Source organism: Pituophis catenifer, unplaced genomic scaffold (genome assembly GCF_029215685.1).
Source record: "Pituophis catenifer annectens isolate HBS135680 unplaced genomic scaffold, rPitCat1.0.hap2 SCAF_1, whole genome shotgun sequence".
Lineage (NCBI taxonomy): Eukaryota > Metazoa > Chordata > Lepidosauria > Squamata > Colubridae > Pituophis > Pituophis catenifer.
This window is the reverse complement of record NW_027256881.1, coordinates 61,256,226-61,271,718: the sequence shown is the minus strand read 5'-3', so window position 1 is coordinate 61,271,718 and position 15,493 is coordinate 61,256,226. Positions and strand designations below refer to the sequence as shown.

Sequence of the window (15,493 nt, the reverse complement as noted above, 5' to 3'; positions counted from 1 at the left end):
CCTGAGTCTTCGGAGAAGGGCGGCATATAAATCAAATAAAAAAAAAAAGCTGCAAGAAACCATCTCTTAACAGGAATATTGTTGTATATAAGTCTTTGAAGTATATGAGCCAAGTATATAACCTTTGGTAACATATAACATTATGAAGAGTAGAAGGCACAGGACAAAAATTGTTGTAGCTCCTTGCGCTACTTTGTCATCAAAAATGTTATTTTTAATTTATGGAACAATCATATTAGCCTCAAAAAACTGGAGTTGCCCAACTTTGGTAAGAATGTCTAATTTTTACCCCAAACGTAAAATAATGTATTTGATAAATACATTAATAAAGCAAGACAAAACATTCACACAAAAGCTTGACGCATTAAAGCATCTGTAGGCTTTGCACCCTATGCTTATTTACTGTATGTGAAAAGTTTACTAAAGGTTTCTCTGAAAATACTTGTGCATGCACAATCAGGTACATCTTTTGAAGTAGTTGATCGGGCCTTCCAAAGGATGTAGCTGATTTAATGTGTTGAGCAGGAGTGCTTCAGTCAGGGCAGCATGTTTTGTATTAAGTATGCAATTCTCATAATTGCAGTGTTTGACCCAGAGAGCAGCCATGGTGGTGATGTTCAAAAAAGGTGTGAAGAGAGTCAATGCAAAGGAAGAGCAATGTTTGTATAAAATGAAGAGATTTTTACTGACATTGATTTGGAGACATCTTCAGATACATCATCTCTACAAAAAAAAACACCCTCAGTTGTTTTAAATGCTATTACGGGCACAGTAAATTAAAATGTAATTAAGACACAATAAATACAGTTAGGCTAGATTCCAAAGCTATTCAACAGGGGAATTTGGTTTAAATTAATGTTACACTGAGATCAGGATTATAAACAAGTCAGAGTGAAGTCTGGCTACTAGTGAGGATCCAAATATCAATATTAAGACCTGTTTTCTTTCATGTAACCAGATGCGTATACACTACTAAGCCGCTTAATTGAAAAACACCATTCTGTTATACCTGTAGTCAAGCTATTACAGCAGCCACTAAGGAAAGTCCTTCTATTTGATACTAATTCTTCAGACTGAAAATTAAAATCTGGCAAATTTATGCCCACATTCTATCGCTCTCTCGGATAAACAAACAATTAAGACCTGGCCTGGAGGCATTCTGTACCATCAGACACTGAACAAAATTATCCAGAACTGTACTGCATTCTACATTCAGGGGGAGCGTTTCAACAGAAGTTATTTTAGACCAGTATAAAATAGTTCTGAATTCCTTGTGTTTAGAAAATTCTTACTTTTGACAGCTGAGGACTGATTGCAGCTAGAATACCTATTTCAACAATGTTTCTAGGGCAAAGAAGAGGATGTTTAATCTGAGGCTTCCTGAGGCTTGGTTGAATTAAAAAAAATGTTTTCACTCCCAGTTTCTCAATGGTGCTTGGTTTGGTGGAACATATGGCCAAGTGCTACTTCTCAAAAGTAATAAAAGTAATACAACTTTTGAGTTAGCGTAACTTAGTGATTCATCATCGCCCAATATGCACATCTGCATTTATTCATCCAAGGTGTCTTTTTCCAACAGGGAAGCAGGAGTCTCCTATTAGTGTCATGTTGAGGCAGCAACAATACAGGTGTCCTGAAGGAGAAGTAGCAGAGAGAATGAGAGGCTGCAGAACCTTCTCCCTTCCCCGGTCAAGTACTGTATGCATGTATGAAGGGTTGTTCATAAAGAACTGGCCAAATGACAGTTGGACTGGAATGCCTGAGCAACCACCATCCAACAGCTGTAAGTGGAGCTAGAAAATCCCCCCCCCGCCCCCCTCCCAAAAAAAGGCCAGTGAGAATTGTATCAGGGCTCAGGAAAGGAGTAAACAAAGGAAATATGGCTACTGTGAAACAACACAGAGTATAAAGGAGGAAAAAGTGGAATTGTCTTCAGCTTATGGCTCAAAGAGGGCAATGAGGATTTCCTCTTCATTGTTCTCAAAAACATCTGTTCCTAGGGGTGCTTTCACCTTCTTGAAAAGAGATGGAAGGTTTCTGATGTGGACTTCTTTCCTGAATTGTTCTCCTAGGGGCTTCTGTAAGGAAACAAAAATGAATAGGCAAACAATGGATAGAAATATTCCAACAAGAATTGCCTAGGCTAAAATTGTAGAATTTCCTCCCCCCTCACTCCATGGTGTTATGACCCCCTGTGGAGACTTGTTCCTGTATCCTGGGTTGTTCAACATGGGCTGAGTTTAACTGGAATCAACTTCAAGTCAGTCAAAGCCAGAAACAAAGTATCAAGTGCTATATATTCTGTAGCAGTTAAGCAGGGAGTAGGTAATGAGCCATGGATGGCCTGGGAAAGATAAGTTCTGGAGAATATTTTGAATCATAGAATAATAAAGGCTACATGGTTAGATCTCCACAAGTACCCAGTGTTTCTACCATCACAGTTTAGGATTTGTGTAACATGAGTCACAACTAATGGGCTGAACAAGTAAGCTCTGACATTGATTAAAGTCTCACAGAGGGGAAGAAAAACATGCTTATCCTTCTGAGAAATTAGATATCTCTGTTGCTTGACATCATGTCTTACCCCTATGCAGCCGGCAATTAGGCGTTTGAAATGGTCCTTCCGCCGTTTGTCTGCCACCTTCTGAAGCGTTACGTTGAGTAGTTTGGAATCAAACTGCTCCAGGGAATCTTTCTGGATTTCTGGGACTTGTTCCATCACTGTTTTCAACTCAGCATAGCGTGGACGCTTTAAATAACAAAGAGAAGAATCAGGAGGGACCTTTGCCAGAAGAGAAATGGCTATTTCCAAAGAGGGAATTAACCACTGATATGTTCAGAACTTTACATCCCACCAAAATGAGCCTTGGATTTGGAGTGGCACTAAACTGCAAAAATAGCAGCAGATATGGAAATGGATTTTCTCCTCCATTCCTTACCAAAGCTTCATAGATCTGGAAAGCCAAGTGGACAAGTGCTGCCATACAGCCATCATGTTGTCCATGAACCTGTAATCCTTTCAGTACGCTTGTGAAAAACCAGGTCACTGCTTCAGGGATCATCATATTCTTTGTGAGCACCTATGGCAGAGAGATTGCAGTGAAGCAAGATGGGGAAAAGGGGCTGTTTTCCAAAATTATGATATTTACCCCTATCTTATTTAATGCAATACCCTTTTATCACATTCACCACTTTGTATCCTTCTAAACTCAGTATCGAGGTACCTGTTTGAGCAATGGCCAGCAGAGTTGGGTGGTAGTTCTTTGACAGGACAAAGTATCCTTCCAGGAAAGGGATGTGAAGGCTGTAATTAGCAAAGCAGTACAGACATTCTTGGGGAAAAATAAAAAGAAAGTTAGACCAGTTACAGCCTTACAGGATTTTTCTGTCTTATGGGTCAAGGCACTCTTCATTATGGGGCAGAATTTAATTTAATTAATTTAATTTAATTAATTCAATTTATATGCTGCCCCTCTCCGAAGACTCAGGACGGCTCACAATACATTTTAAAATGGTAACATAAGAACTCTAGATGTTTCTTGAAGCACAAAAATATATTTCTTTGTCAGATGAATCAAGCAGAAAAAGATGAATCACCCTATTTCCCCACAGAACTAGCATTGGCCACAGTATTTCTATATTCTTATAAAAAGACATTATTCATGATAAATTAATTTTTTTCACAAAAGCAATGGTTTTTAAGAGTGTTTAAAAAGCAGATTTTTACTAAATCTTCTGTATGTAATTTCTAAATTTACGGACATTTTTCCCCCCCGACAGGGATCCCAGTCTAGGGCTGCTGGAATATAACTGGTAATGTAATGAGGTTACAGGAGAAAGAATGCTTTTTGTTTTCTTCAAAAACAGAAGAAAGAGTCTTTTCCTGCTGAATCAGGAAGAGAGTCTACAGATAGTCCTCAAGTTATACTCATTAATTCAGGAACTTCAAAATTATGATGGCACTGACAAAAAAAGGATCTATGACCGATGCTCAAACCATTGCATTGCCTGCAGTCATGTGATAAAAATGTGGGCCTGCCTGCATTCACGATTGCCACCCCACCAGTTTATTTTTGTTATTTTCTTTGTCAAGGAAGAGGCAAGATTCCCAGGCAAGCAGGCCAACGGTTGAGAGCTATGGGTAGGGTGGCTAATTCTGTGGGTGGGCACTAGGGAGCATGGGGCTTGAGGCTGGCAGGTGCTGGGAACAGTGGCATGAGCCACGACTGCTGAAGGCCACTGCCAAGGAGTGCTGCTAGCAAGCCCCATGATCCCTAGCTCCCACAGCAACCCCTTGGCCTGTAGCTCTCATCCACTAGTCTGCTTGCTGGGGACTCCTGACTGTTCTTACAAGGAAGTCATGTGAAGTCACCACTTAATGGCTTCCATGATCCTGGGGTTATGTTGGCAACTGGGACTGCTGTAATTTCATACAAAATGACAGTTTATGACTGCATTTATATCTATTATCTATCTATCTATCTATCTATCTATCTATCTATCTATCTATCTATCTATCATCTGTCTGTCTATCTATCTATCTATCTATCTATCTATCTATCTATCTATCTATCTATCTATCTATCTCATCATCTATTTTGAACAAAGATGTTCAGAATTGCTCATCTCCTGAATGTATTCTAAAAAAATATATATAGGGGGCTAAAATAAAAGAACGAATTCCCCCAAATAATGAGTAGCAGGAAGAAGTATTATCAGACTTTATATTTGCAAGAGTTAAAGTGAATCCTTCAATTCTCACAAATAATATAAAGACAATATTGAACCAGAGTTTCCTTACCTCTTGTTTCATTAAGCATTTGCCCAATTCAGTGAGCTCAGAGCTGGTTGATGGAGTCACCTCTGTGGACATCATCTCCTCATCTATCAGGGAAAATAATGTGAATAAGGTTCATTACTAACCATATCTTGATCAGATATCTGCAGATGTATCAAAAATGCTGGCAGGACACACACAGAAATGTATTTCTTCACAGTTCCGTTTATCTTGAAGTCATAGTACCAGAAAGTGTCAAGAGGAGGCAGATGACCTATAGAACAGCAAGCCAAAATATGAATCTCTGGGGATAATCAATCTGAGAAAAAAAACTGCAGTGAAGAAATACTGCTCTTGGAGCCATGGATCATTAAGATTCTTACATCCATTTTTGGGCTAGGATATTGTGTCACTGATTCCTGAAGTGTTGCTTTGATTCCTCGCTAACAAACTACTGAAGTGGTTCCTAAGTCCAAAGGTATTTATAGAACAAGAAGAATAACCTTTTAAAAAAAAATAAGTTAGCCACAAAATATTTATACATGTAGGACCAATTCAATTCAAATCTCAAGGGCAGCAGAATGAACAAGACTTTTACCTACCGTCTCCATCTGCAGTAACTGTATTATTCTGCTCAGCACCTTTTTTTGACACACAGCAAACAGCTACAAATACATCAAAAAAAGATAAATATCAGTCAATGAGACACGATGCCTTCCTTTCAATAATTCCTTTCAATATCATTTAATTTTTACTTTGCAAAACTTTGAAAGGCATCTTACACTGAAAAATCTCAGTTCATTAAAAAAAAGGAATGCAAACCTTTTTTATATTAAGTGAACAAAGCAAAATGTGATTTGGAGCATTATTTCCTCTAAGCTGCTTCTGATATCACCATGGTAAGAGCAAGGAATTCCAAGTGTTCAAATGATTTGGACATAATAGTCAAATGATAAAAGCCAAGGAAGAAGAAATAAGGCCAGACTCTACATGAATGTGTATTCTGAGAAATTCCTTATTAAACTATCACACACTACAAGACATGCTCTCAAACAATTTTGATCTAGGATTTAGCAGCTGAGAATATGCTGTAGAAAATGGCTGATGCTCTTTTCTTGCTGCTTATTTGTCACTATCTTTTCATACTGGAGATCAACATCCAAGAACAATGTTTGAAAATAATTAGTCCTATCTTATTAACCTACCGCTGATAAAGGAACATCTTGACAATCATAAGACGAACAAGAGCATTTTTGAAAATAAAAGAAAAATAGAGAATACTTAGGTAATCCGGTAGCTGTCAAGTATTGTAATATCTAAATTCCTGTAAAAAGTACTAATAGCATTCCTCCTGCTTAGGGAGATGTGTGTCCATATATTATCATTTCACCCACCAATTAGATCCATAACTTCTCGGGTGAGCAGTCTAATCAGCTGCTCTTCCAACATCTCTTGAGATTCTGGATTGTCATCTACTGTATCTTCATCACTGTTGAATAATAAAGGAAACAGATTTTAGGACGGCAACAGAAATCTGAGGGGCACAACAGATGCTGACTATTATCATATTACCAATACTAAAATATTTATTTATTTATTATTTATTTATTATTCGTATTTCTATGCCGCCCACTCTCCGAGGACTCTGGGCGGCTTACACCAAAGACAGTATACTAAATAGCATATTGCCCCCAACAATCTGGGTCCTCATTTTACCCACCTCGGAAGGATGGAAGGCTGAGTCAACCTTGAGCTGGTGAGATTTGATCCGCTGATCTGCTGAACTAGCAGTCAGCTGAAGTAGCTGCAGTACTACACTCTAACCACTGCGCCACCTCGGCTCTCATATTAATGAAAGATGGGTCATCTGATCCATATAGTGATGCCCAACCTGTACTAAATGAGACGGCAATAGGATCAGGATCATAGCTTTAGGATATAATATCAGCAGCATCTGTGGCATAAGATATTTTTATATTTTTTTTAAAATTCAACTTGTTCAAGTATAACTGATAGGTAGGTTGTTGTCTAGGAGTAGCCACCAAGTGGAAGAATCCTTTCCATTTTAAAAAAATGCTGGTCTGTTTTTAAATCAATTCAGAGGGCTGGTTCAAACCTTTAAAAGCTCTAAATAGTTTGGGAATGAGGTAACCAAACATCTTCCAAATGAGCCGTTCAGGTAAGTCAGTGTGTTGATAATCTTCTGGGGTTCCACAATCAGAGAATTAGACAGATAATCAGGGAAAAGCTTCTGCATTATGCCACCTTAGTTTTGCGTACTTCATGCAAGAACATCTGTCCAGTGCCAAAAGTAAATAGATTTTTAATTCGTTTATCTACTTTACTCTGACATTATTCTTGTCTTAGGAAACCTTACTGCTTTATGACCATAGTTGACCCTTTCAGAAAAGGCTACTTCAAGCACAAAATGCAAAAAAGAATACAAAAAGAATAAAACGTAATTTTCAAAGAGCAGTCCTCTCCTGTTGTTTAAGCCTTAGACTTACCAAATCAAACTCCGCTGATTGATAACTTGCCATTTCTGAGTCAGCCTCTGGCAAAAAAAAAAAAAAAAAAAAAAGCAACATGACATAAAGGATTTCAATGATATACTGTATACCGGAGTTTTGTATATTCTACATCAAACCACTTCAAACTCAGTGACAGATAAAATTGAATTTAGTGACCTGTTCACGCTATGCAAGTCACCAAATTTACCTAATTTATTCTCCTTTGGTTATGCTCTACTCTTTACAAGAGTTATAAAAAGTACTGAAATCTTTGCAAAACATCTTGCTCAGCTGCATTTTTCAGAGTTTTAAGTATTTTGGAGGTTACTTTTATATACCTATGAATTTCACCGGGTACTTTAGTGGCCGACACTTCTCAATTTACTCTGCTTTAAAGGGCATAAAGATGATATCACATTACACGTAAAATTTATCCAGAAGTTTAATGCCAGAGAGAGAAAACCACATGCTATTACTGATATCTCCAGTACAGAGTCTATTCTTAGTACTTGTCATGAAATAACAGTACAACGCTGTTTTCAATAAATTTCTGAGTTGTCAAAAACTCTCAAGTATACTATAAGGAGGTAACAATAGCTAAAATATTATAAATCAATAAGGAATGCATCCCATATTAAGTTTGGGATCATTTTAAATCCTTACCAAGATCTGCTTCTATAAGCTAAAGCTTTAAGCAATAGTAACTAGTATCTATTAACAAGAGAAAGACGTGGGGAGTATGCTGTTAGACCTGGATGCCATCTTTCTACTTTTGTGCCTTCAGGCCTGCCACAAATTCTACGGTGGGAAAGTGGGAGGGGGGATTGTATAGAGTGAAGAAGATATGTAGTCAAAATAGAATTCTTTTAGAAAGTCAAGGCTATTGTGCCCTGTAGCTGTGCTGAGAAGAATGAGGAGGTATCTTCTGTCCCAGAGGGTACTTGATTGGTTCGTGTGATGGACATGTGGGTGAGGGCCAAGGACTTGAACTTTCTTTTGGGTGAGGAAAACCCAGAAGCTTTCAGATTTGGGGTTTCCCAGATGTGCCAATATGACATCTCTAATAAAAGTTAGTTTTGAGGAACTTCAAGCCTTGGAGTTTGATTTTGTTGGGGGTGTTACTTGGAACCCTGACATATGCATTCTGTGACTGGGTTTGGGTCATTCCTAATCATATGCAAAAATATCTCTAGGAATTTTGCCACATCACACCTAGCAAAATCCTTTGCTTAAGCGAAGGATGCTTTCAAGCATATTAGCTCCATGACAAGTACAAGGAAACTGAAAACAGATGTGATCTTGGTTTTTTAATCCAGCATTTTCAAAATTTCACCACAAAAAACTCACTCTCAGTATTCTCAGACACAGTATTTTGTTCTTACCATATGTAGGTAGGTGAACAGTGGTCCAAGTATAGGGCAGATCAAAGATTCGTAGTGTTCAGGTGGGCAGGAGACAACCAAAGGTTTCACAAAAACACCTTACATGAAACTAGTTAAAGAAGTGGAGCAGCAGAAATACACATCTATATTTCCCCCATGGAAAACCATTAGATTCATCTAGTCATGGCAATTTCTGTTCTTGAACTGATAATTTTGCTCCCAGATACCTCAGAAGAGGCAGATGCACTCATCTCTGAATTTTTCATAAATCTGATTTTTTCCAACACCCCTACCCCAAAAGACATTCTATTCTCAGTAGGAGACTAGTAGGAAAGAATGAGAGAAATCTCATTTAGAAATCTAAATCAGGATTTTAGAATGCACTGATATGGCCATAGTCCACTAGAGGCATCATGTAACAAAATTCAGTACGTAAGTGTAGGATGAAACAGCTAATATAACCATACTTGCCTTAGTAGACTACAAGTTCTACAAGTCTGATCTAAATGGGATGCAGATGTTCAGCAGGATCATATACCCACTGAACATCTGCATCGTGTTAGAATCATAGAAATGTCTGCCTTCATTCTGAGCTATTCAAACTGTTTAAAAACCTTGGGAGGTTTATGTTCTAGTCTGATACAAGTAGTCCTTGACTTGTAACAGTTCATTTAGTGACTGTTCAAAGTTAACAACAGCACTGAAAAAAGTGACATGACTATTTTTCACACTTACAACCGTTGCGCATCCCCATGGTCACGTGATCAAAATTCGGACGCCTGACAATTGACTCCTATTTGTGATAGTTGCAGTGTCCCAGGGTCATGTGATCACATTTTACGACCTTCTAACAAGTAAAGTCAATGGGGACGGCAGATTCACTTTACAACTAACTTAACAACTGCAGTGATTCACTTAACAACCGTGGCAAGAAAGGTCATAAAATGGGGCAAAATTCACCTAAGAACCATCTCACTTAGCAAAAGAAATGTTGGGCTCAATTGCAGTCATAAATTGAGGACTACCTGTATTATCTAGGTTGCTTTTAGTTTTTTTTTTTTTTAGGAATTAGATCTACCGGTACAATCTATAATGGATCTGATCAGTTGCAGAAGAAAAGTGTCCTAATTAAGAACAAGACTCAAGCTGGGACATTGTATGGAAATCAGAACAAATTTGGAAAGAGAATTATAAATAAAAAGCAGACAAAGGATACGAAGCATAGGGCGGAGTCTGTAGTCAGGAATATTGTCCAGATTGATGAAGGCTGAGTTGAGGAGCTCAGCTGCTAGACCCTCAACAACATAGAAATCTTGCTGCATGGATGAGCCAGCACTACCCAGAATGTGGAAACTGCAAATCAAAAAACACAGTCTAGAAGAGCCAAAAGATACTCTGCTTTGAAAAGCTTCCTTGTACTTTATCTGCGCAAAATAAAATTGGCATTTTGGATCAGGCCAATTTCCATCTAGCCCATCTACATTCCTTTCTTTTTATAGACGTTATAACAATCAGTTACAAGAACATATAAATCCAGCTGGGTCAAATAAAGATCTTCCTTGTCCCATAGTGGAAAAGTAGTAGAAAGCCCACATGTGAAGTAACATAGCATTATGGAAAATCCATTAATTTCTTACCAATTGTCATATAGTGTACAGAAGAACCCCTGCATCCTTTCCAAGACTGTTTTGTAAACAGGAGAATCATAAAGTTCCAGCAAAGGCTGGGGGAGACCTAACAAAAGAGGAAATACTATCAGTGGAGAGATTCATCTCCTCAGCAGTGACCTGAGCAGTTCTGGCTACCAAAAGCAGAAATTTACTTGTGGATGTCTGGAATAGGTCAATTTGGAGCATGAATGCTTTTAATTTTAAAGCTGAGAGAAACGGCAGTAAAAATGTGATGCTTTCAGAGAGCAGTTATAAACAAAACAATATTTTTTCTTGATTTTTTACAAAATAACTTAATTATAATCATGCTTGTGCAGACTTCTACCTGCTTGAAAACTAATGTAACTCATGATGCACTGAAATCCAAATAAATTTAGAGCAGAAGTATCCTCCAGACATAATACGTTACATAACATAATGTAAATAAATCTTTCCAGGCTTATCTGCATTATAAACTTTATATAATAAAAATTATTTGTAAAACAGAAGTAGCTTCAGATCCTTATCCCATACACAATTACCTTGTTTAATAGAATGTGATGGGTATACCATAAGTATTTTGAAAGAACACTTTTGTGTGTTGAGTTTTTTGAAGACTGATCAAATCAAATTATTTAGCAATTTCCACCTTATTTATTAAAACAGATGGGGGGACCAAATAAACACAATTTAAAAAATACTTTGACTAGGGATAAGCAAGTTGTAAACCAGTCACATGCTGGTAGTGTTCATTTCTTTGCTGCAGGCAGTTTATGTGATTTTGGTGCAAGTGGACATCAGCAATTTTCTCTGTAAAATTATTCTGCCAGTAGGCAAGGATAAATAGAAACACTCCTGAGAAAACCAGACAGAGCTGTAAATATATGAGGGGAGCTTGGCTTTGGTTTGAAAGGAAATAACATTCCTCCAAAGTTGGCAGACATGACTACCGTGTTTCCCCGAAAATAAGACCCTGTCTTATATTTTTTTGAACCCTGAAATAAACGCTTGGCCTTATTTTCGGGGAGGTCTTATTATTTTGGGGCACATGGAGCAAGATGGGGCTCCTCTTGCTGTCTTACCTGATTTCCAGCTCTGTGTTTAAATATTTTCGGAGAGGGCTTATTTTTGGGGGGAGGCTTATTTTAGCGCAAGCGCTCAAAAGCCCGAGTGGGCTTATTATCAGGGGATGTCTTATTTTTGGGGAAACAGGGTATTAGCTGTTCTAGTCTGTCAGTGTCCTAACTGCAAGAAGAGACCCTACAGAAAATGAGTAGACATTATTGTCCTTGCAAAGATGGATCAAAGACTCACCATTTTGCTAGACCAGTTTCTCCAGTTTTGATAACCAGTATAAATTTGCTAAATCTCTTCCTGTATAAATCCACATATAATACAAAACGGCAAGCAAGCATTTGAATTCCTAGCAGTTTAGAGAAGTCAAGTTCAGGCTGAATTTGGAAGGAAAAGTCAGGATTTAAACTTGAATTCTAAAAAATCTGAAAGTCTGTAAAGGTCACGTAAAAGTACAGCAAAACCATGATTCAACCTTATTTAGTGGACATGAGATACAATGGACATTTCTATATGAACATTCTCTGCTGAAATAAGGGATTTGCTGACTGCAATGTAGTCTGAATGAGGTATTTTTGCTAAATTATATCTAGTTCTTTTGCATAAATTTGTCATTTGTATACTAATATCATCATGCAAGAGATCTATATCATCCCAAATGATGTATTTTGCACTGGTTATAAGATGACATCACAAATGATGTACTTTCAGTTTCTATGGATGTCCCCTTTCCTCAAAAGGCCTATTAACAGAGGCATTACTGCATGTGATAACTGTGCTTCGATGACTCGGAGAAGGTGTATGTGGATTAGTTTGATTGTGTTGCACTTGAAAGCAAGGAAAGCAGTGCTGGGGAAGAAAGGGGCATATTTATGTCATATTTGCCTTGCCAGACCATCTGAAATTTGTTTCATTCAAAACCTAAGAAAATCAGAGGCTCTGGGTTTTAGTTTGACTGGACCATAATTTACTCCAATTTGGCTCAGCCTAATACAGATATTCCTCGACTTACAACCATTCCTTTAGTGACTGTTTAAAGTTACAACAGCACTGAAACATCTAATTTATGACTGTTTTTCACACTTATGACTGTTCAGCATCCCCATGGACACGTGGTCAAAATTTGCCTGCTTGGCACCTGACTCATATTTGTGACAATTGCAGCGTCCAGGGTTCATGTGACCTTTTACGACTTTCTGACAAGCAGAGTCAATGGGGAAGTTAGATTCACTTAAATGTAACACTTAACTGTACTACTAATTTAACAACTGCAGTGATTCACTTAACAACTATCTCAAGAAAGGGCATAAATAGGCCAAAACTCACTTAACTGTCTCTCTTAGCAACAGCAATTTAGGGCTCAATTATGACCGTAAGTTGAGGAATACCTGTACCAAGTGACATTTCCACTCTGGGCTTCCCTGTAAGAAGCAGCTACTTACCAAGGATGGCATTCTTCTCCACTTCCAGCATATCAAAGGCCTTTGCAAAGGTATCTCCCAATTTAGCCACCATCTCTGGCATATACAAATTGTTGTGGGTCCTGGAAGAAAATGTGATATTTTACAATCACAAGTTGAATCTAACAATTACCCTGACAGTGGAAGTCCGGCTTCAGCTTGTAAACAGCTCCTGTATCTGGTGAGGAGGAAGGTGAGACCAAGCACTTGTGCATGGGATCCCCCTTCCTTAGCAATAAAAAACATCCCTGCCTTGGGCATATGGAGAAATCTCGTTTGTGTGGAGGATTCATGTTACTCCAGACAACATTTTGCTCCAATTTGCCTGGCCTTGGCCCTCTGAAGCGCTGGCTGCAAGGACCCATGCAGGACACACTGCCTTCCTAAGGATGGGTCACGGTGCCTAGAATGGCAGGTAGCTCTGACAGAATGCAGCAGCTTATGAATACTCTCACATGCTACAAGCAATGTTGTGGCAGAAAGATGCCCCCCCGAAAGGCAGGACAACTCTGCGTTAACCACACCATGCTGCCAGGGAAGAACCTCCATTCAGCCTAGGGTGACTTCTTTCTTGCCATCCAGGCTAAAGAGGGACCCTCAGCAGCTGGATGGACCATCTGAGTGGGGAGGAAGGGTCTCTGTCTCACCTACCTCTCTCCTTTTGAGACCTCAGACCTCCACTCAGGGCTTCGGTAACTGCACAGCACAAATTCTGCAGCCAAGGGGCCCAACAGCCTTCGCCAAAACTGCCTCTGTGCCTGCTGCTAGAGGCGATCAGACTGTTCCCCCTAGAGCAGCAATCCCCCAAAGTAAGAGAGTGCAAGGAAAGAAAGGACTAGGTCGTTGGGTGGCAGGGGCAGGCCTCTCATTTGCTCTCCAGAGTCTCAGCTGTCATTTTTAGAAGTCTCTAAAAGAAGTCTCTATACTTGTGAAGAAACGGGACCAAAGTGAAACCAATTGCAGCGATGTCTGCCTGAGCTTGCAGAGGGCCTGGAACAATAGTTCTGAGGTGTGAACTGCCCATTCATTTCAAAGGGTGCTAACAGAGGCTGCAAGAAAGGAGAAGCATCACATTATGAAGAGAGAGTGACTATTTCTTTTGGTTAAGCCTTTAAGCACCAGAGTAGGGGCTTAAAATCATATTGCAATAGATAAAATGGCTTTTAAGCCAAAACTTTTTTTTTAAAAAAAGATAGAATATGTCTATGGAGATTCTCAGTCATCAGGTCATGGTTGTCCTAAAGGTGCTTTTTTTCAAGAGGCAATTGGACTTTGTTTTTTCTCATCCAAAAAGCTTCTTCAGCTCTGGAGAAGCTTCTTGGATGAGAAGCGAAACGTCTTCAAAGAAAAACCAGAAAGTCCAGTTGCCTCTTGAAAAAAAGCACCTTTGGGATAAAGATAGAATAGGATTTCCAAACTCGTGGAACTAACCAACATTAGATTGGGCAGCATGGTGGTAACAGTGCCTGCACTGGCATAAAACAATACATCCTGCTCAAAGCTTACTGCAAAAGCTATCCTCACTATTGCTCTAGGGAAAATTGAAGGAGGGAGAGGTATGAAGAAAATGCTCTCATCGTTAAGATTTTTTTGGAAAGCCATTAGCGCCTTCCAGATTGGTGATATGGGACATTTTTCTGCTATGGATATGGATGTGGTAGCTGTTCCTTGAACTGCTGTTGCTTTGTTAGATTTGTGGTACCATTTATTTTAATTTTATATGGTATTGGGTTGTAAACTGCTTTGAGCTTCACTGGATTGAACAGCATGTACTGTTGCAAATAAATATGTAAATCATCTTAAGTTCCTAGAGGACAAGGAGGGATGTAAACCTGGTAAATAAATCAGTAAGAAACAGGAGTTTGTCATAGGCCAAGTTAAATGTGTCAAGGACAATTATGCTCACATGGATCTCTGTTACTTCTGGAGTTGAAGAATGCTAAAGAGCTGAAAACATATTTTTAATGTTCGGTCAATGTGATTGACCACAACTTAATGCAGTCAATATTTCCAAACATATACTGGAATCAAAATGGCATGAGTGTGTGTGTGTGTGTGTGTGTGATATTTTAAATATAAAAAATTGATACAAAAAAGATTTGATATTTGAAATAACAGTGAAAGTTGATGCATTAGCTCCAGGGGAAAGCAAAACTCGAGAAGAGACACTGAAAGATGCCTTTCAGTGACCTGCAAATTCTTTTCCCATACTAGAAAGCACTCAATGGAATATCAATTAAATTTGCAGCATGGCAGTGAACATTTTGGCAATGCCACCAATGCCATCAATTTCCTTGTTGTGTTTACATGTCCCCAAATTGTGTAGGAAGTGATTATGATACTACTTTGGATGTTTATCAAGATCACACATACAATGCCATTTTAAAATGTGTAATTTTGCTTGGAAGGCATTTCCTTCTCCTTTTCATAGTAGCCTGACCCAGCTGCACAACCTTGCTGACCCTTTAAAACACCCTCTCCTGTTCCTCATCCAGTCTCCTCCGTTGCCCTCTTCCCTTTTGTTCCTGCATCTTCATAATATCAGAATGGTGGCTGCAGGAAGGAAAATCAGGGTAAAAGAGTTAGATTGCCTCTGCAGGTTACTTAAAGAATAATTTGCATAGTGACCACAGAACAATTC

At 38.7% G+C, this 15,493-nt stretch overlaps 1 protein-coding gene across 2 annotated transcripts in view; it reads right to left on the bottom strand.

Moving 5' to 3' along the window:
* Positions 1-522: 522 nt before the first annotated feature.
* Positions 523-15,493, bottom strand: part of XPO5 (exportin 5) — a 41,014-nt gene continuing 26,043 nt past the window's right edge. Inside the window, exons 17-29 of one of the 2 annotated variants that reach the window (XM_070932487.1) lie at positions 12,835-12,935; positions 10,307-10,403; positions 9,886-10,022; positions 8,670-8,767; positions 7,285-7,331; positions 6,172-6,266; positions 5,380-5,442; positions 4,802-4,884; positions 3,225-3,332; positions 2,940-3,080; positions 2,585-2,749; positions 2,013-2,078; positions 523-1,633 (exon numbers count right to left, since the gene is read on the bottom strand). In XM_070932487.1, the coding sequence (XP_070788588.1) occupies positions 1,604-1,633; positions 2,013-2,078; positions 2,585-2,749; positions 2,940-3,080; positions 3,225-3,332; positions 4,802-4,884; positions 5,380-5,442; positions 6,172-6,266; positions 7,285-7,331; positions 8,670-8,767; positions 9,886-10,022; positions 10,307-10,403; positions 12,835-12,935 (1,231 nt within the window). In that variant the 3' untranslated portion in view covers positions 523-1,603. Of the gene's footprint in view, positions 2,079-2,584; positions 2,750-2,939; positions 3,081-3,224; positions 3,333-4,801; positions 4,885-5,379; positions 5,443-6,171; positions 6,267-7,284; positions 7,332-8,669; positions 8,768-9,885; positions 10,023-10,306; positions 10,404-12,834; positions 12,936-15,493 lie in introns of both variants that reach the window. The other variant, XM_070932488.1, reaches the window with a different exon arrangement.